General features: G+C 37.8%; 2 protein-coding genes across 2 annotated transcripts; both read left to right on the top strand.

The window, feature by feature from the left end:
• Positions 1-421: 421 nt before the first annotated feature.
• LOC110383028 (uncharacterized) lies at positions 422-2,918 on the top strand. The gene is made up of 3 exons (XM_021343735.3): positions 422-569; positions 884-1,028; positions 1,602-2,918. Exons 2-3 carry the CDS (start codon positions 891-893, stop codon positions 2,640-2,642), a joined length of 1,179 nt encoding a protein of 392 aa, XP_021199410.1. The 5' UTR covers positions 422-569; positions 884-890; the 3' UTR covers positions 2,643-2,918.
• Positions 2,919-4,161: 1,243 nt separating this feature from the next.
• Positions 4,162-14,930, top strand: LOC110383027 (uncharacterized). The gene is made up of 3 exons (XM_021343734.3): positions 4,162-4,575; positions 11,360-11,580; positions 13,886-14,930. The coding sequence occupies exons 1-3, from the start codon at positions 4,458-4,460 to the stop codon at positions 14,792-14,794; spliced, it is 1,248 nt and encodes a 415-aa protein (XP_021199409.3). The 5' UTR covers positions 4,162-4,457; the 3' UTR covers positions 14,795-14,930.
• The last annotated feature ends 7,354 nt before the right edge of the window (positions 14,931-22,284 follow it).

Below are 22,284 nucleotides of genomic sequence, written 5' to 3'. Positions count from 1 at the left end.
AATAACAGACAAATTAATAGATGCCTATTTGTTAAACAAGATATTTCGTGATTTATTATTATAAATTACACTCTACATTTAAATCCATGTCCTGCAATGTTTTTGAATCAAGATTAACATTCCTACAAGTTTACCTGAGCTCACAAAATCTTGCCCAACACGACATTCTTTGTGACGTTACCGAGAAATAAATGAATGCCACGTGCCCTTTGATTTACCGAGTCCACATGAAATGCCTTATGAACTCAAAATGTTGTTTAACTCGGCTGCCAGTTATTAAAATATTTCGTATAAAAAACCAAAGTGTTCCTCAAGAATTCCCTGGGAAAGTATGTTACGCATGCTTGAAACTCGATCGTCGGGCCACACGTGCTCCCGCGCATGAATGGGACAGGGCGGAGGGCAGGGAAGGGCCGCGGGCCGCGGGGGCGGGAAGAAGGCTTTTTTCAGGCAGTTGAAGCCGAGACGCGGCCGAAGACGCGCGTCCTGTGCTTGCAAGCTCCAGATCGTGACCCGACATTAAGTTAGTGTGTGTTAAGTGTAGTTCGAGCAACCTTTTTATTAATTATGTAAGTATATTATTTTAATGTCAATTATCAGTTAATTTATGTATCATTAGAGTATCGTGTTTGAATATTTATCAAAATCGAGACTTTGCCGCATGGTAACTCATGGGATTTTAGAGCCATGGTTTTCCGCATATGATTAAAAATACTGAAATAATATAATCGGACGATCCTGTATACTAGATGTGTTATGTGATATGATAATATTGATTTATTATAATTAATGTTTTCAAAATTAACTAATTAATATTAATGTAAGACTCATTTTTAATAAATTAGTTTTTAATATAAATAATTAATTTAATTATTTTTATCAGAATCAAAATGTCTTCGGACCCGGCGCCGTTGTCGAAAACGGCGAAATACAAGAAGATCACGAAACCACTTTTGGAAAGAAAACGGCGCGCGCGCATCAACCGGTGCCTGGACGAACTTAAAGATCTCATGGTTGGAGCTTTAGAGGTATGTTTTATACTTACGTATGTTTTATTATATTATTCTGTTTATCATTTACAGTAGGTACATTACGCGTTTCAAATGATGACACACTCACGTTTATTTTTGCATAATTTATGGAAATAAGTTAGCTATCAATATCATATCTAACCACAACTCGCCGGCTTATGTGTAATACTTCTAAATTTAGCTCAAGTGTTCTAAATATATTCGAGTGCCATCAAAGATAAAAGATAACATCACGTACATATAGATATCGCGCTCTATTTTTACCCTAACTCATTACCTATGTGTTTGCATAAAAACTAAACCTTATTTTACTGTTCATCAAAATGCAATCCATCATTCATTCAGTCACCATTTATTTTTATCGCGGACCGGTCGTCCTTCTGTTTATTACTGCGCACTTACCATGAGCCGTACCGACACCAAACAGGAATATAAAAGTACAAGTTCCATTAAGAAACAGGAGTTGCTTATTCACATATATGTACAGTTATATTAATGTTACGTTTGTACCGTGAGAACGGAGCGCCGCACCTGCGCTATACTCTACTCACTTTTTTCTTTTTGTCACAGATCGATGACGACAACCTGAGCAAGTTGGAGAAGGCAGACATCCTTGAATTAACCGTTAACCATCTTACAAAGTTGCACAGCCCTAGAGACCCGGTTTTGGAAGCCAAGAAGTTCCAAGCGGGTTTCGGACAATGCGCGGCCGAAGCGTGCCGATTTATTATGTCTGTGCCAGACTTAGACGCAAACGTCAGCCAGAATTTAATCAGTCACCTATCCAGACTGATTACCGCTCAACCTCTTACGATTCAAGTACCAGAGAGACCTAACTTCTCGCCGCCGACGTCACCGTCATCCGTCATCTCCGATAGGCAACATTACTACAGCGATCACGACAGATCTTCATCAGACGCGGAAGATTCAGTATACTCAGGCGATGGCCCGAAACAGTGGGCGTACAATAGACCCGCTGCGAGGGTCACCAATAAAGTACCTCCCACCGGGCTGCTCACAACCGTCGACAATCTGAACCATCACGGCGCGCCAGAACAATTGAACGCTCAGAGAAACGGGGCGTATTTCAAAAGAGTTCCGGCTGAGGCGAAAGATGTAATACTGCAAAAAATTCGTCAACACATAATGGACAAGCGAAGCAATGACAACATCGACGTGAACATGAGCGCGGAGCCAGCGCCCGAACCAAAATATTTACAGAGAGACGAACCGTACAGAGGCGAGTACTCATACCAATACTCACCGCCGAGCACGAACAGCGATACTCTTGATCTCCGAAAGGTTAGATCACCAGCGAAGGTGAACGAAGCTGTGTCGCCGAAAAAATCTGTCGCATGCTCCGGCGCTAATCAATTAGACACGACTCCCCAGAGCAAAGTTGAAGTGACACCCAGTCTTCCGGAACACTGCGAATTGCCGATGGATTACAGCAACTTACCGCCTAAAAAGAAAAGGAAATTGATTGAGTACCAAGAGTACAAAAAGCAGGAGGCTGCCCGTCGTCAACTCGAGGCTTTTTACGATGAAAAAAAAGAGCGTCTCGGCGAGGGACCACCGGCGGACGAGGACAGCAAATGGCGGCCATGGTGATTGTGTCCCCTAATCACTCGCCTATTGTGATATTAATAGTCTCTTCTTCCATAAAAAAGCTTTAATTTGATTTAATTTATGTATGTTTAGTCAGTAGTGTGTAGTCCTTAAGTGCCTTATGTTTGCTTTAAAATTGTTTATGTACTGAACGTTATTTATGTGCCATTTATTTGATCTCGATGTCTTCCTATAAAAATTGTATTCATGATGTAGACTTGCGCAGTCTTCCATGTAAAGTAACAATTAATGAACTATACGATAATAAATGATGTATGTATCGAATTTCTTTTTTGACTCCCCAGACCTTTTTATTAATAAAAATGACACAGCTGAGATGATAAGTTACGGAAAAAAGTTAGATAGAACTGATTGAATAAAACCCATTTAGGTTTTACAAATCTCGTTGGCTTTCGATGACAAAAGCTCGTTAGAAAAAACGAAGAAAGGCTTCAGCACGATGGGATAGATGGAGTGGCTGAGTGCTGCATGGCACGGGTTCGATTCCCATACTAGTTTTTTTTACAAACGCACATATCTTCGTCAATAAGAAAGTTCAAAGAAGGGAGAAATCATAGGTTTTAGAAAGGTCAAGTTCATATAAAATTATGTTTAAAAAAACAACAACATAGGTAGACAATGAGAATCTCTTCCTTTTTGGGAAATCTGTTGAAGAACAAAAAATAATAAAAAGTGTCCTTGCTGCTCAAACAATCAAGAATGATTAGTGCATAATTATGGTAATAAATTAATGCAAAGGTTCATACATTACATATTTGACATGCCGGAATTCGTAAAAATCTTAGTTAAAATAATACTCAGAGCGCCCTCTGTGAAGAGAAAAGTAAAAATAAATTTATATACTGTTTTAGAATTATACATACCTTATAAAAGCGCCATCTGTTATTTTTAGCTGCAACTATCAAGATAGGCAAGCGTGAAAGTGAGGCAACGATGTACCCCAGCACGTATTTTACTGCCATCTATTGTTTGACTTGGCAATCCTGTACAATTATCATAGACAGCAGCACGTTCTTCCCAACCATTCTAAGTTTCTTTGCTACTGTCTAGTTGATGGCGTGAATTTAAATTTAAGATTAATTCTTTTGAAATTCGTCATATTATTCATGACGAATTTCAAAAGAATTAATGTGAAATTAATTACAAAACAATTTTTAAGTAATTTAAAATTAATGCCTAGTATGTATAACATATTTTAAATATTTTTTTTTAATTTTTTACTATAAAACCTCTTTTTAGGTTTTTATGAGAGAAATCCTTCAAAAATAAATAGTGCTATTACTAAAATTACCGTTTTTATAAAAATCTGAGGAATTATAAAAGTTTAATTTATTTTAATCGATTAAACACAATACACATTTTTTTATCTTACCTATTAATAAGATTACAACCAAAATCTTGTATTCACTACTCACCGCTAGATGGCAGATAAAGTCCAAAGTACGCGATGTGGTTTGCCGCCTCCTCGAACGTAGTAGTAGTGGAGTGCAGTAAAGTGGGGCGCTCGGCGAATCAAACTTCTCATTCATTCATAGACGCGCCGGCCGGCCGGCCAGTCGGTAACACCGTGACAATACGACGAGTCGCACTCACGAACAACAAAAATGTGCTGCGCGCAATTTGTAACGAACTTCGAATTTTAAAATACGATTTTGACAGTTAACAATTTGACTATTATTGAAAAATTGTAAATAAATAACTCGTGAAAACTGGATTGTTTACAGTGAATTTAGTGATGAATTTATGTTATAAGAGTGTAGTGGAAAGTGTTATCCTGTACGATGTTGTGGTAAGGCGATGCTTGTAGGAGAACAGTCGCCGGCACCACGGGTGGTGGCCGGGCTAAGAAAACTTCGACCTGAACTCACTCCTGGACCTATCCCTACGCCTGTAGATCCTGACTTTAGGATATCAGGTCAGTATTCTTCATAAATCTAAAGTAAACACAGCCCTACCGGTAAATATGATGCAATAATCTCATTCATAAACATAACCTACTAGATTTTGCGAATTCATAATTTATTCGTAAGTACTTCAACTTTGATGAAAGCCAACGTGATAATTTCGTAACGAACAGGCTCCCGCTTAGTTTTAACTCAAGTTTTTTTACCAAACATCTGGCAAATAGACACAGACTACACAATACAAGACATAACACAGTTCTTATATTGAGTGCAAATGAAATACACAGGACGTTGACCATTCCTTCAAACTGTCAGCTGTGTAACACATGTTATAGAACTCGGAAACAATAATAAACTGACTTCTTGAATGCAAATAACTTAGATGGATAAATCTAAATGCCATTGTGGTTCTTAGATTAGAATAATAACGCGTATATTATCGGTAGTTACTAAACTCAGGCTACATACCTATAAAAATTGATTGCTTAGAAGCATGAAAAGTCGAGTCCTTATTTTTATGTAAACTAACAAATTCGGAAGCAACCTCCAAACTGTACGACCTAGGTGTGATAAAATGCTAAGCCAAGGAATTTCCTTGAAGTTAAAAGAAAATGTTTGTTTATATTTCGTTAATTTACTTACCTACCTACCTAATTTATAAATGCGAAAGTCACCCCGTCTGATTGCCGGCGTGTCTATCGCTCTTTCACGTCAAAACGTATAAGTAGGTAAACCAATTTAAATGAAAAGGGCATAAGCTATTTTTTACCCGGTTGCGGGAATTAATTCCTTCGGGACCTAGATGAAAACGCAGGGAACAGCCAGTATGATACCTATAACCTTTATAAAAAATCTTACAATAACATTTATGTACGTTTACTAAAGACTTCTACCTATGTTAACATTAAGTGATGCCTTAACAGGGTCTAACGTGCATCGTAGGTAATTCCACTCTGTAATAAGATGCACCTCGCAGGTGCACTTGGCACAAACATTTCAATAGCACTACTATTAGAATTCATGCACCTATCATCCCACATGATAGGCATGTATTCTAATAGAAGTAATAGATGTTTACGACAGACTTGCTACAAGATTAAACGTCTTTGTCGTTAACATAAAGTTTTTAATTCCTCGTATCAAAACAAACAAAATGAGTCCAAACTCGAGGAGTTTCCTACAACCCAGGTAAGGGTTCTAATATGCACCTCCTAGTTCTTTCGCGTAGGTCAGTATCTATACCTGAAGACACTCGATGAATTCTAGGTACCTACTCTATATTCCTTACGAAATAGAGATACAAATAACATAGTTACACTTACCTCCTTGATCACATCAGCCTTCAAAGTTTGAAATCGATACCTGCGCCAAATAAAGAAAGTATTAGTAAGATTCTGATCTACATAGAAATCTACACGTGCACGTAAATACAATAGCCATACATAAGATCTAGACTTCTCCATCCAGTCTATGTTATCCCACCAAAAACATTAAATGTAAAAAAAGCCAATCCTCTACGCAATTCCTCCACCGTAAAAAGTTTTGAGATCGCATAGAAGCCAAGTCCTGTTCAACTTTATTTGTAATAATAAATCAATATTTTGTGACCATATCAATAGTTTCATTCACTTTACAATAATATTGACTTGGCCATGTGCACAATAAACTACAAATATAATACAGCATATCTTGGAGAGGTGAAAGTCAATCATGAAGTTTAATATCACAGAATTAAATACTTTTAGTTTTTTCAATTGTTACTAAATGACAGACAGTCAGTATCATCCAAAATCATGAACTGCACATTTACTATGGCGCATGTTTGGTCCATGGTGATCTCAAATTCCAATCAGTCCAATCGTAAAATCATGTCCATATAGAATGTATCAATTCAATGGTCACATTATTTCAGGGAGCGACTATTAACTCGTGCTCATGGCCAAGACAATATTATTGTAATGTGAACAAAACTATTGATATAGTCACAAAATATTGATTTATTATTACAAATAAAGTTGAACAGGACTTGGCTTCTATGCGATCTCAAAACTTTTTACGGTGGAGGAATTGCGTAGAGGATTGGCTTTTTTTACATTTAATGTTTTTGGTGGGATCTAATTTATTTTTTGTAGGTCTCCTTCTTCTCTAAGTATATAACAAATTAAATAAACTTACATGCAACTAACTAAATATATAACAAACTAAATATGTAGACCTAAACTAGCACGTAAACAACATTTTTTTTTAATAAATTAAACAATTTCGAAATTGTCAATTTTTTTAATCGAATATCTTTTAGAATAAAAGAGATTTATTTCAGAGGTAGATGGCGCTATCACATGAAATTATTTGTTTTTTTTTTAACTAAAAACCGTAGCGCGATTTAGACCAGGACAACGCCATCTATCGAGCGAGCATGCAGTATTTATCGCACTGCATTAATATGAAAGATTTTATCATTATTCATTTTATTTTAACCTAGCTTTTTTATTCATGTGTATGTATATTTAATACATAATAACAATATACCACACTACGTAACAATAAAACAAATAGTAACATTTTGTACATAAATAAATAACAAAGTTATCAATGCAGTCAAAATTCATACACAATGTTCTTGAAAAACCGCAAATATAAATTTGTTTCCTATTTTTTTATTAAGTTTTAAGGTTTTTATAATTTTCCCTTTATATGTAGCCAATAACCTATCTTGGTGCCAAATTTGAAGGTTCTAAGTTTGCTAGAAGTACCTTAGACTTTTGATGATCGGTCAGTGAGTGAGTCAGTGACAAAATGGTGTAACTTTGATCGCTCATAACTCGTAAACTATTTATTCAAATTTCTTGTAATTTTGGGACTGAGCTTGTTCTAATACTTGCTCTTGGTCATCGAAAACCTAAACTCTTAGCTTTGTTCACATGGAAGATACAGGGGGCTGAAATAGCCGCGAAACGCTTCGAGAAAAGATGGTACGGCCGTGCCCGCTTTGCTCGAGTCTTGGCTGGGGCACTGCCGTGCCCTCAGATTACTAAGTCAACAATCGTAGTCTGGAGTCTAGACGCTAGACTAGGATCAATAGGGCCTTACTACAAAAACTTTAAACCCTGTTTTACGCTTGTCTAATAAAATTTTGGCTGCAAAATGAACCATATGTCAACGTCATAATTTGACATTTTTTTAGACAAGGCATAAACTGACGTTTAAAAGTTTTTGTGGTAAGACGGATAGAGTTGACTCATGGTATGGTAGTGTTACCGTGGTTATGGTACCTATTGTAAGATTCAAAATCTATTCAGAACACTTTAATCAATTGCAGTTGTTTTGGATGATGTTAATCGGTTGAAAACATAATTCGTGACAGGTCAATGAACTTTGAAAAATACTGTCATAGGTACCTATTCGTTGATTGGCTGGCACCTCGCCTGGTTAGTTAAGTTCCAGGGTAAAATACTAAGTAGGTTTCTCCCAAATACTCCCGAAATAAATATGTGAAAGATCAGGTCCTATTTGGTACAAAAATAACTGTTGACTAAATGCCCAAAATATATAAAAAAGCCTTCTTTTACCATATTGTCATATAAAATTCCCATGACCCCAAGCCTACCTGGAAATGTCGCCATATTTTATAATCAAAATGCTTGGCGGAACCGTGAAGTTTTAGCTGAAAAAAATAACAATGGGAAGATACATCAGCTGTTCTTATAGGAGATAAAATCAACTGTTTAACTGTCAACGGCGTCTCACAATAGTTGTTGGATTTCACGGAATCGGTTAATCTATCAAACCTTTTTTCCTAGCCGATTTCGCGTAGACGCGTCTGTCAGGAAATCAGTCATTCCATAGGATTAAAGAAATTGTAACTAGGAAGCTATACGTTTAATAGATCAAAAGTACTCTTCATACACAACAAGTACCTAGGTTTTAATACTGTGCAAAAAGTACTTAGGCAAACTTGCTACAATGTTTTACATCTACCGAAAAAAAGGTTTTTGGAAATCCATCAAATTATCATGAATCGATCACCAATTCTATCTCTATCAATAATACCTAAGTATCAATGACCCACTAGTATAATTATGCAGGTACTTTTCCTATCGAATATGCACCTACCTACATAACAAGATATTGGCAGACTGATAAAAATGTTATCGATCGCTATCGGACACAAATGTCCGATACGGAATTATATTATGTCAGTGGAAAAATTGCTGTTTTGCCTAAAAATCTACAAAGATCTGCCAATTATGCTCAAGAAACCAGCTGAGTGATTTCTGATCAATATTTACGCGTTCCAATAATTCCAGCCGAATGATTGAATATGAATTAACGCTTCTGTCCAAGAATCTGAGGATATCAAGCATTCTATATTTACTTAAACCGCACAATACGAGAACACGAAGAAAATGCATATTAATTTTATAACGTAAACAACGTTAGAATTTGGTGACCACGCTGTTACAAAAAAAAGACAAACTTGTTGAATCCAGTTAAGTCACTATGTAGGTAATGTAATACTATGGTAATCGATGGCCTAAGCCCGAAGCCGGCCAATACTTGTCAAGGACATATTTTATTCTTACAACTAACTAAATTGGATGAATGCTTCTCAAGCGTTATGGGTCAACAGAGCAACTTGCAAGACTTACATGACCTGATCTAGATGCGTTACTTTAAAGCTATATTCAATTTGACGACTTGGATCTCAGTCGTGTAATAAGTAGGAAATCATTTCACACATCAAATTCTTAACAGAAAAAAGACCCATCACCATTTACTGGAAAGAACAAAAATACTCCTTTCCCAAACTTTATTTCAATTACTCTCCTCGGCTCGTAATTGATTATTTATTTCAGTAATATCACTAACGGACCATGAAGATACATTTTATAGCACAAGAATCTCTCCCAAATAGTTTATAGCTAAAGCTTAACTTCATTCAATTTGATAAAAATCTGTAGCTAACTTTAATAATAAGTAGGTATATTTGCTGCCATATTTGCTTTGGTGACGCATGGCTTCGGGTCACGAGATTTTGAGTTCAAGCGGATAGAAGAATCCAATCATGCATCTCGTATGCCTGACCTAGGTCACTGCAAACATATGGTATTTAAATTGGATTTCTGAGGCCCGTTGGATGATGATAATGCTACCACAGCATGAGAATTTGAGATTTATTTTCTTAGGTAAAGGTTTGAGATGCAAAAATACTGATTAGCTCTATAGAAGACCACTAGCCCTATCCATAAAACAGGAAACTTTTCAGGTAATCGTTATTTACCTGTTAGTTTCTAAATGTTTACCTCTTATTTCGAATGCATATAACAAAAGTCACGTACGCCCATTATCCCAACGAAAAAGTCTAATTACTAGACTACTAGAGCAATATAATACTTAATATTAACGTAGGAACATAATGAACTGTAACAATGTGCTCAAATTATGAATAATCGCTCTGGTACGTTGACACGGCTTGCCACAATTTGCGGTTAGCACCCTTTGCAAAGCTGCTCTGAAGTTGTGATAGCATTGTGTCCAACAGACTGACCTCATTCACGTAATTAGATTTAAGTGAGAAAATATTAAATAATACTAACTATGTTGCTTTATTACTCTGCGTTTTCTCAGAAATTTTGAAATAGATCTTCATTGGAAGCTGGACCATCTGTTTCAAGTTTATAATGCAAATGGTTACATACATTATAAATGAATTACAATAATATTAAAGTCCTTCACAAGATTTTACTCTAATTCATTACGAATGAATCAATTTTCTATTTAACTTAAAGAAAACTTAATCGAAATACTACAAGTCAAGAAACAAGTCATATTTCAATCCAAAACAGCATAGCTTCGCAGTGCCCACGCCACGCGTATCATGCGAAGAATTCGTGAACTTGACTTTGTAAGTTGACACTTACATGTCAACTCCATACTTGATACCTTAAATTCCTGACGTTGCGAAATGCAGCCAGTATAATGCCTATGGAATGATGAAGATTATCATGACATCCGTCTCGACTCAAAATTAGAATTCTGACCATGCAATGATTCGTAACGATTCGAACAGCTACTAAATTTTAAGCGGTTGGTGGCATTGTACAATGTCAAGTACATTTGGTCAACTGACTGACTACAAAAACATTTGATTGAGAACTCACTTTCCTTCCTCAACATTTCATGCCTAATGACAAACCACAGGTATTCTTGAGACATATCATCTCTAGAGTATGACTAAATCGAAGATCCATTTATTGGATGTAAGACATTTGCATGAAGTGTAGTTCATATGACTCAATAAAATTAATTACTTACGCATGTAAAACATGTAACACAGGAAATGCCGATAAATTAACTATGGCAGCTTCGATTAATGAACATGACAGATATTAAAATTAGCAACCAGCGTCATGAGGCTTACTGCGTCAGATAATACATTCCACCAATTTTAACGGATGAACTACCTGCCTATATTGTTTGATGCCCGATTAGATACTTGATCCTTGTTAACCTTGCAATGACGGTTGCATCAGAATAAATCGATCGAACCTTATCGGTGATTCATGCTTCTATGAAATTATGACATAATTGCACTTGCGTGTGTGGTTGACAATGATTGCAAGCTCAGATGTTTTATATGAGGTCTGTTTATGCTTCATAATAAACGTGTATGCAACGTGTAGCTAACATGGTAATCTTGCTTGTGTCTTGTCCACGTGTCAATAGGACTGAACCTCGAATCCTCCAAATCTCCAACAATTATATTATTTTAACCAATGTTCTCTTTGTCCATAGGCGTCCTCCGCCAGTATTACAATGACGACACAGAATCCTGGGCTTGGGTGCGGGCAGCCGTCCGTAGTGGTTGCCTGCTGGCGTGGCGGGACGGTACCCTGCCCCGACGAGCTGCGGCACGACTGCCCCTCAGAGATCTGCACCTGCGGACTGCCCACACCTTGCCCAACGCCTTCCAGCTGTCCCGGCTCAGAGACGACTCTGCCGTCGCCACGTTTCAGGTGATTATTTGTTCCAACTTCGACCCCAGCTTTGAGTGCCCTCTTGCTTGTACGTAAATTATGAAACGTGTTTCCTACGTATATGCTAAATCGCGAAAATTGACAATCACGACATTTGGCAAATGGCGAAGTATTTCGAACGTGCTTTAAAGACATTCCGGGTTCCAAAATGCAATATAATAAACTAATTTACACGAAATAAAATGGGGAAATATGTTTGCACTTGATGAAAATAAACATCCTCAAGAAGGTTAACGGAGCAACAAAAACGCGCTGAGTGGACAAACACGTCAACAGCTGTAGTGGTGCAAAAAGTCATGAGTTTTCATTTTACACGTCTAGATATTAGGTACACCAATATTGCAAATATTGTCAATCGATCAAGTCACAAGACGAGATGAATAAATCGCTGCAACTCATTCAAGTTATGTTTACTTTAGGATAAAGCTTCAATTTATTTCCCAATTAGGTTCCTATTCATTGGTTCACATCTTGATTAATGATTTTCAATAAATCCGCCTCAGCATCGTCTTATTTGCGGCTGTATTGAATATGCCAATTCATCATTTGCGATTTAGCTATAATTTCCATGCAATAGTCGAGTGTCATTTGTCAGTCCCACATAATAGGTGTAATAACGCAAAATCTAAGAACTGGCGGGATCCTTGAACATACGAGAGACTTGGATAATATTTCATCGTTCTAATATGACAGTCTACACACAGATATTGTATCAGCACAATACAATAGCGTAGTGCGGACTAAATACAAAAAATACTACGTCTGCAGTCTTTGGTACAAATACAATGTACGTACATATGTATGTATTATCTTCGAACTGCTTTCATTTCCTCGTCGCAAGTGATTTTACGATGTCCGGGAAGTGTATCGATGAAAAAAGAATAGCGGGTATTTGTGGTTTTATGATAGCGTGCGTTGCGGAAATGTTTTTGAGTTACCGACTAGGTAGCTTCTCTGAAACTAGAGCATGTATTACCATAAGTACTGCAAAGCTGTTTCGAGATGTGCTAGATAGACTGCTGGCATTCTTAGTTAGCGCGGAAGTTGTTTTTCAGATGCAAATGAATAAGTAATCACTTGCAAATGGCGTGCTTTAAAAGACTTGGATTTTTACTTGAATCTGTGAGTTTTATGAGCTACGGACACTATTAAACCTCAAAAAATTTACTGTAGCATAGGAAGGAAAATATCACCTTAATAGCAAGCAGCGTTTGTCGCAGGTTTTTCCTGCTCAACTCTTATATTATACAACCAAGACATAAATCATGTATTTGTAAATAGCAATATTTTCCTCGTTACAAGATGTCAGGATCTTTCTACACTGCAAAACAAAAAAAGAGCATCACGTCAGCATACTTATTTGATATTTTATTTCCCATTGTATGTCCACATAAACCAATATTGTCTATCAGTGTCCTCGCCAGTACTAAATCGTCATAAATCAGTGATTCGTGTTTACAAGATTAACACTCCATCTGTATTGGACATTATATCGAGTCACGTAGTCCGTACGCCACTGGTGATCATTGTCCACGAGACAATGAGGACATAAATAATTATCAACATTACTAATGTAACTGATGAGCCTCGGGCTACTCAGCAAATCGAGAACAAAAATATTTAGACTTGACCCGAGACCACTATGTCATGAGATAATTTGATTGTTTTTAAACATGTCCTCTGGTTTGTAAACTCTTTTTGAAAATAAACTTTAGTTCGTCTTTGTGAGTAACTTTTATAGTGTCAAGACTATATGCCTGCTTCACCAATTTATGTCTTACGAATACTTTTTATATTTTTACACTACCACGTTACAATGTCTTCCAAGACGTTCTATCCCCCTTCGAATAACGCCTTTCTCACGATTCGTACACTTTAATAGACCTCAATAAAGCGAAACAACCGTAAATCAAAGGCTTTTGTGCATTGCAACCTTTTGATGTAACTATTTACCATAAGAAGGGCTAGAACGCGAAGGTGTTGACACGTAAAGGAAACACGTTTTAAGAAAAAATCATACTATAATGCGCTCCCGGTTTTAAAATACATCTATAAATGCAATGTGACCGTGACTAGTTCAGTCCTTGCGATCAGATGTTCCATTATTGTCACCCTACCAACCCTGCATGCTCACTTTTTATAATTTGCGCGAAGGACCTTATAATAATAAAAAAAAAACATTATGCAAATCGCAACGTTTCTCAAACAGATTAAGTCATAAATCGTACTTTTATATCTCGATACATAGCGAAGATGAATGTTTCAATTAAGTTTATTGTTGCAGACTTGCAATGCGGCGGAATACGCGAGATGGGTGCGAGCGCTCTGCGTCGAGATCCTCGGTCAGACGCCGCTGCCGCAAGTCCGGTTTCTGGACGTGCTACCCGCCGCGGACACCGCCAGTCGGGAACCAAAGAAAGAGGCTCCTCAACAGGAGACACCCTCTTGCCCACCTAAACCGCCCCCGCGAGCTCGTCGAAGGTTATTGACCTCCACGGAGACGCAGCTAACGCGCAGGGACCACTCCCCCGCCGCCACGGATGAGGGCATCGTCGTCGAAGACGACGACTACGACTCATCGTCCGATCGCAGCTTAGACCTGACCCTCTCCCTCGACGCCTTGAAAACCACAGACGTGGTAGATGCGCCAGTACGGAAAGCAGAGGTCATCAAATGTGACAGCTGTAGCAAGCTGAACGCGGGCACGCAACAGCACCACACACTGCCACGCGCTGCGCGATCCGAATCGGAGCAAGGACGCCGCTACTTGAAGAGATGGGAGGGCACGGCGGGAGGCGCCGAGCGGGGTCGGTTTGCCATGGAGGCGGCTAGACGAAAGACATCGTCGCTGGAGCATCGGGCAAGGTCCTGCTCCCCGAATGTCCATGAAGCTATTGCGCAATATGTCCCGGTGAGGGAGCGACGCGCATTATTTGAGTCATTGTCGCGGACCAGTGGAGGGCTGGCTCGCAGCAGCGAGCAGCTGGCTCGGATCGAGCGATCCCCGGAGACGACGCCGCGACGGGCGGCGTCGCTGCACGACCTGCAGGCGCCGCCGACGCGCTCGGTGTCGGACCTGCGGCAGTTCTTCGAGGCGGTGGCGCGCGGCGCGGGCGCGGCCGGCGCGTGCGCTCAGCGGCACAGCGCGCCACACTACGCGCCGCGCGCCTTCACCTCGCTCACGTGTGCTTGACGCATACTCTGTTGTAAATACTGTAGATAGAACCGGCGTTGACCGCTATCTCACTAAGTCGTTTGTTTTAAGACTGTTAAAAGTATTGTTATAGAAGTACCTAATATAAATAAAATGAGATGTATTGTCTATTATATTCAGTGGTTTTATTCAGCCTTGTTTTGTTGCCTTATTGTCTGAAGAGACATAGGTTGCTTGTAACTTAAAAAGTCGCAGTAAACTCAATCAAGCATAATGTTTTTCTGCAGCCTTGTTGTGTCTTAAGGCGTTGTTTTAATTGAAAATTCATTTAGTTACAAAAACAATTGGTGCTGTACGTCATTAAATAACATTTGTAAGGTAATAGACGGTGAAATGTCAGTGGGTATGCGCGCAAAGGTCGCGAGTCACGGAGCTCCACTCGTGTCCTCCAAGTTATCTTACTTTGTGTTGTAAGGAACATTACGTTGCGAAATGTTAAACAGCACATTTAGCTATTGTTGTCGTGAGTTCTCATTTTGCGAAATTTGACAAAACGGTAACGGCATGGAGTATAATGTAGATCAGTATTGCGTGTGTAGTGTTATGCAAATCTTGCAGATAACACTTGAAACTATTGTAGGGCTGCGCTGTCTCCGGACGGGCGGACACATGCATCGTGTACTTTGCACAATGACTGCAACTGCTATCTTCACGTCTTTGCGATCGTGACAGCTTTGTTCCCCTTCCGAAGCGAAAGTGGAATGCACGAACTGCTACAAATGATAAGATTCTAAAAACAAAAGGACGTAATACACGATAGATATAGCTAATGAACGCAAAATGATTATCTTGTATGACAAGTGTACCTAAGTGGGAATATGTTTGTTTGAAGATTATCTTACACAAAGCAATTTAAAGTCCATGTTTTTATCAACTTCCTGAAAAGAGCTTAGTTAAAGAAGAGATGATGAAAGAAAAAACCCTTTCTACGTAAATGAATAAAACAATAAGCTAATAAGTAATACCAGGGATTTTTATTTTCAACATTGTTTACCTGCAGGATCAACGTAATTTGACAATTGACGCCCAACGCGCATATCGTAGACGTTGCGTCAATAGCAACTGCGCTTACGCATTCAACACTGAATCAAATGAATTGGATTCCTGGACCTCTTTTACGAAATTCCATAACAATAAATCATCTAAATAATTCAAAATTTCTATGGGCCATGCTAATACTGAATACGGTAAGTATGAATACTGTAAGGCCAGAGTAGCTACTCTTAAAAAATATCAGCTATCTTCGCAGATGTATTGTATTATAGTGCTCATGCTTTTGCAAAGACATAAGTGTACTCTCTATTCCCTGACCCTCATAGCCCGATGGGACGACATCCGACTCGATCAAAGAGAGTTCTGGTGTAGGACTATACGAGGCATGGATACAACCGTGAGAGAGAGAGAGAGCTATAATTCTGATAAGGAAGTAACTAAAAGGGACTTACAATTTGGCAATAAGCATAGGCCAGTCATAATTTGGAGCGAATTCCGCGTTCAGATGCAATTCACTGATAGACATTGTGAATTAGACACAGTACCTACAATAAATCTTTATTTGCTTGAAATAGTAAACTCCTTATTTGTAGTAGCAGGAAGTTTTATAATGTAATATTAAGCATTCAAAAAAGTTAACAGTATTAATTGATCTGGAATCCCATACTACTTAACTCTAATTTAGGAGGTGAAATATAATATCGTTTAATGAATAGAAATTATAGTTTTAACTATATTCTAATACCAAATAGCCAAACACGATATCATAAAAACTTTCATCCATTCAAGAACATCCACAAAATAACAATCAAGCGCACGCTACGATCTATTAAAAATATGATACACAGGATAGGATAGAAGCACCTATCCTTCTCTAACAGAAAAAATCTATCTGTGTTAGAAAGAGATGGAGAAAAAACATGGGTGTTTCATTTAATACTACCAAATTAGCAGCTGGAATGCGGCCGTGTCGAATGTTCACTGCAACCTCACAACCAGTAATTTGATCTATAAAAAATAACAAAAGAGGATAGAAGGAATAGAAAAAGCACAAAGGAAGCCGAGGGATGAGACAGGTAGCGGATTATAAGGAATAGATATGGACATGTTAGGGGTATAAAAGTTTTAACGGACTTGTCTTTGAGTTACCGGTTTTAGATCGACTAGAAAAACTTTATTAATTCAAGAAACAGATGTTTCTGAAAATTGAAGTACCTAAGTAAGTAGGTATATCTACTGCTTTTTTTATCTAAGAAACTGTATGACATAATTTGAACTCCATTTTTTCACATTTTTGGTCACATGGTTTCTACCAAGAGCAAAAAAGGAGTTGCGTAGAATAAAAAAAAACAAACGAATGTCTCATAAAACACGATTCAATTGTCGATTTTTTCTGAAAATTCTGATTTTCCTTACAATGCTACGTACTTACGTTCTCAAGAGCATTATGGTAAACGTAAACACATTTTCAATTTAGCATTTATATTAGACGATTGTAGTATTAGTTGAATAGCTATTATTATCGATGTAATATCTCGGTCAGTGAATGCTCTGGCCTTGAACGTGACTGGCGATACCGTTTTTTGGTACAAATTCAACTGTTACGGTTATCAATTATTCGGATGGAACTGACGTAGATGATGTATTGGAGAACTTATGCTTGGTTGGAGAAAATCCTATAGCTTCATAGGAAAATTGTCTAATTAATTGATTTCTAATTCTATTGATCATATCATATCAACCTATATTGAGTATGCGACCAGCTGGTTGAAATAGCCGTTCAATCAAACAGCTAGCCTTTTGACTGAACAACGCCATTCAATCACACGGTTCGTCCATACATCGTTTACTGGACATATGTAGGTACCTGTAGTATTTGAGGAATTCTGTTAAACTTCGTTATATAGCGGCCAACACATGGATGGGTCACCGTTTCTAATAAAAAGCTTCTCTAAATCTTAATAAGTGTCCAAAATAGTAAGTTGACCCCAAGAAATATGAATATAATGACCGTTATGGTCATGGCCCAGAGATTGAAAACCTAGATCGGAACGGGTTTCAACCTTGCAAGTGTTATCGACAAACTTCGTCATTCAAGTTGCCTTAATAGTAAAACAATATAATCTAAAATTTAAACATTTTTACCTAGATTTCAATAATTTATTCGTATGTTAATTAGTTTTAAAATACTAATACATGAGCTTATGGTGTTTAACGACTTAGATAGCCGGTTGACATTGACTTAATCAAAATGGACCGGGTCATCTGCATTGCCATAATAAGTAACCTGTTACCTCTTACCTAACTAAGGTAAACAGTTCGCCATTTTTGCAAGGACTTTGAAAAAAAATTAAAGAATCTGTTTTCTTTGAAAGAAACGAAGTTTTCCTAACAAAAAGTCTAAATTCGATTAGAATGTTTCGGCTGACAGCAGCAGGTGCAAGGTTGGCGTAGAATCAAATAAGGTTAGTTGTCTCGTGATCGATACAATCGATTCGACAGATGCACGCTCATATCCAACCATAGGACATAAAGCTCAAACTCCCTTGGCAAAACTAAATGTCAGTTATAAAGCTGTTGTGAATAATGTAGAAAGACAAGACCATGAACTCACTGTTTAGAAGGGATTAGTGTGCTTATTCGCGTTTACATGTACACGATTAAGATTTTTCAATCAAGTATCGATTTATGGCGAGTCAATCGAGCTGCAGTTTCGCTGATGCCGATTAAGTCACGATTAACTATTTATCAATAAATACAATGGCTGAGAGAATTGGCACTCTTAGCTTTTGCCTCCTGTGATAATAAATTACATACAACACAGTACATTCTAACTTGCGAAAGTAAGAATGTTGGAAACCCATATCGAAACATCTTGGGAATAATACAAATAACGAAACCCGAACCTGTATCTTGAGCAACATTTTGTCAGAAGTGACGAATCCATTCTGCTGTCCATAATAGTCGTATGGTCACATTAAATAGTCCAGTAGCCGTTGACTTATTCTCAACGCGAAGATCTATGAATCCAATTAAATCCTTTCTTAAACCAGTTATATCTGTGGGAATCCAAATACGTCTTTACAAACCAGAAAACTAGAGAAAGGTCTTTTGTGTCTATGAGAACATATCTAGTTGTGAGGATTAAGGTAAGTACAAGACACCACCGACCGTAAAGGGGTAAGACGAAGGGTATAGAATAATTGAATTATTTCTTCGGCATATTGTTGAAGTTTTGGGGCCGTGATCAAATGGGTCAGTCGGTGTAGGGGACGCCACAATTAATCTTGTCCCAATCGTGATTGTTCTTAATTAGGTGACCCGTTTGAGAAAGGAATGTTCTTTTTTATTGTTTGATTGCTGACCAGTAGAAGGGCTATTGTTATTTATGCTTCGAGACTTTCTCAATCATGATGATTTGTTATTAATAGTGATGCGATGGCATTTTGAAATAAAACTAGAGCAGTAAATAAATACCAATCTTTTGATTTACCTTAAGAATCAGTTATGTACTTAATATAATGTTAACCAGAGATTTGGAATCCAGTAAGCTAAGTGCTCATTGGACAATCACAACAGCTGTCAAGGGGAGAAGGACAAAATTGAAGGTTGAATGGAAACCGTAATCAGCGCAGTGTCACGCCCACGAGCCAGGTGGAGTAACAATTTACGCTAGGGGCCAGTCGAAAATGGGCTTCAAGACGATGTGATTGCTTGACCGGGATGGGCAGTTATCCAGATTCTATGGTTTGATAAAAGTATGTCACGGATTAGGTTTCAGAGTTACCTTACGCTATGCCTTTGTCATTGATGAAGATAACTATAATTTTTGTAATAAAATAATTAAGCTTTCGTTCATACAATGTCGTAGTAGGTATACTTAATACGATCCTTTCTATAAATAGCTGCCTGTTTGCTTCTACTAGTTAACCCCCAACTGCGATTGAACAAACATTTGTACCAAAAAGACCTTGATACCGATTAGTGAATTATTCCTAAGATTACGAGTAACTACTCTATTGCTTACATGTCAATCCTAAACAGTTTGACAAACAAAAACAATGGCTCATTCAACCCAATCAGTAATAATATAAACATTGTAAACAAACCTTTTGTAAACGCCGCCGGTTTTGACGATCAAAAAATAGGTCAGGAGACTTCACTCGATCAATTTATTACTTATGTCATTCATTTGGGAATGTTGACTCGATCAATCTGTGTCGGCTCGCAGCTGTAGGTCGATTTTATAACAATTGTTTTTACTTCTCTATTAAGAGAGGTTTGTGAGTCAGTTATACCACTACGGGTTGGTCATGCCTGCCTTGGTCGTTCCTTGGATGGAAGCACTTGACCTATCGTAACCTATCCCGTATAAAGATACATCTCGATGGCTTTGAATTCATCATTGATATTATCAAAGAAAATTATTATGTAATTTTCGTCTTGACTACTTATCGGGTGACCCTATAACTGGATCATAATTTCGATACTTCTTTTCATCATGTACCGTAATCTGTCACATGTTGAGCGTAGTATTTTCTCTATCCGCCTTTAGAGCTGTGTCTTCACACTGGTTGTAGGATTAAGGTTTGATTATTTATATACCTACATATGAGTATGTGCGTATCCTTATGTGTGTATGGGTATACCTCACGAGCCTATAGATGTAGATTGTAGATATACAGTTATGACGAGCCGCATAAAAAACTGCAACAAAGTAGAGCACATTTTCGTACTTACGGTATTCAAGTGACAAAGCGATTTTTTAGACTCTGAGACCGTTTGTCTACAATGTTGTTCATTATGTTACAGATTCTGCAAAAATTAATACAATTGAAAATGATTCATATGATTTTAATATTCTTTTCTAACTTATAGGATTTCTACTCCACATGATTAATTGCACAATTCTCTGTAGCTTTGCATGAAAGGTTAAATAAAATGCCATTTAGCTCCCCAGCAATGGACTTTAAAACTACATCAGGCGCATGGGCACCATGCTGCAATGAACAATTCCTCAATCATTCGTGATGAAGGCGGCAAACCTTATGATCCTATTAAAGGGGAGGTCCACTGGACCTTAACGGACTACGGCAATGATTATTGCAGCACTCAGTCTGCGGAAAGTTTTCAAAACAAAAATTAAAACAGCATTTACCTATTTACTTAAATACTTTAGGGTTCTGAAAGAATAGTAAAGCTGTTTCACTATAAAATATAGTTTATAATTGTCGGAAAAGAAAGAATCTTTGTCGCTATGATCATTAAACTTTCATGTTCAAAGCTGTTATCATCAACCGAACTGGGCGTGACATTACTGGCAATCCAAAGGGACATACGATGGGAATTATTAACGTCCCTCAACTAAAATATCCCACATCTACAGACAACTACCACACCGTACTTTGTCGCACATTTGTCAAATTAATAATTGTAATTCGTTCAATAGGTAACAATCAAATATTTGAAGTCGTGACCATTGCGTCAGGGGGCGTATTACGTAGACAATTAATAGACCGAACACAGCTGGTTTATGAGTCTACTCGATAAGCGCAAGCAAGTACCACAATTGATTGTTACCATTAAATTGTAGTGTCTTGAATTCTAGAAATCAATTTATGAGCTTTAATTCTTAATTTGACATCCTTGGCACTGCAGTCGTTACGGGTAGTCAGAAGGCAGTAAGCCTGACACCAGTCTTATTAGGGTATTGGGTTGCACGGAAAACGGGGATGAGGATATCAGATAGGCAGTTGCTCCTTGTAAACCACTGGTACTTAACTACATCTGGTTGGATTGGAAGCCGACCCCAACATAGCAAAAGGGAGGAAAAGGACTTATTCCTTCCGTGATACCATTACGTATTCAACGGAGACTGATGAATAGTTAAATATTTTTCTGACGCGTCAATCGCCTCGGAGCTTTTGGATAAACATGTTACTTTACCATCTTAAAAATTAAGTAATGTTAGAAGTAAAGCAACGATAATGCAATAGGCAACATTGAAATAAAATTTAATTTCAGGGAAGCATTTCTCACACTGCATTTCTTCTCATGTCACTAGACTTATTGATTGACCAAAGAAGTAATTAAATTATGCGTTTGACAGTCCATCGACATCATCGATGGATGCCGATGGTAGAATTGATTAGTAGAGGAAATCAGTATCGTCAAAAATATCGATCGAACTCGATCAATCATTGCATTCATCGATTGACAGTCAGTAGGGAATAGTGGTAACATCCTTTCCCTCTCTATGCTTCTATGTTACTCAAAAATAGTGGTACTTTTTGTATACTCAGCTCAAAATTGACCAGTTTCCCTAATCCAGCTGGTATCTAAATGATTTGTTAGCCTAATACCAACCGACGCGTGCGTAGTGGTTGACTAATTTCCATGTAATTAGCTATCGCCGGAATCTAATCTAATTGAGCTCAGTGACTCATTGTTAATACCGTTGTTACAAATGTTATTCT

The sequence above is a fragment of the Helicoverpa armigera genome, chromosome 18 (assembly GCF_030705265.1).
Source record: "Helicoverpa armigera isolate CAAS_96S chromosome 18, ASM3070526v1, whole genome shotgun sequence".
NCBI classification, from domain to species: domain Eukaryota; kingdom Metazoa; phylum Arthropoda; class Insecta; order Lepidoptera; family Noctuidae; genus Helicoverpa; species Helicoverpa armigera.
Note: the sequence above shows the minus strand (reverse complement) of the source record. Positions and strands in the feature narration are given on the sequence as shown.

What these genes read in the sequence shown, in the direction of transcription:
- LOC110383027 (XM_021343734.3), top strand. Translation starts at nt 4,458, where the DNA reads ATGCTTGTAGGAGAACAGTCGCCGGCACCACGGGTGGTGGCCGGGCTA. An exon ending in TCCTGACTTTAGGATATCAG is followed by an intron (nt 4,576 to 11,359) that starts GTCAGTATTCTT and finishes CTTTGTCCATAG; the next exon opens with GCGTCCTCCGCCAGTATTAC. An exon ending in CTGCCGTCGCCACGTTTCAG is followed by an intron (nt 11,581 to 13,885) that starts GTGATTATTTGT and finishes TTATTGTTGCAG; the next exon opens with ACTTGCAATGCGGCGGAATA.
- LOC110383028 (XM_021343735.3), top strand. Translation starts at nt 891, where the DNA reads ATGTCTTCGGACCCGGCGCCGTTGTCGAAAACGGCGAAATACAAGAAG. An exon ending in TCATGGTTGGAGCTTTAGAG is followed by an intron (nt 1,029 to 1,601) that starts GTATGTTTTATA and finishes TTTTTGTCACAG; the next exon opens with ATCGATGACGACAACCTGAG.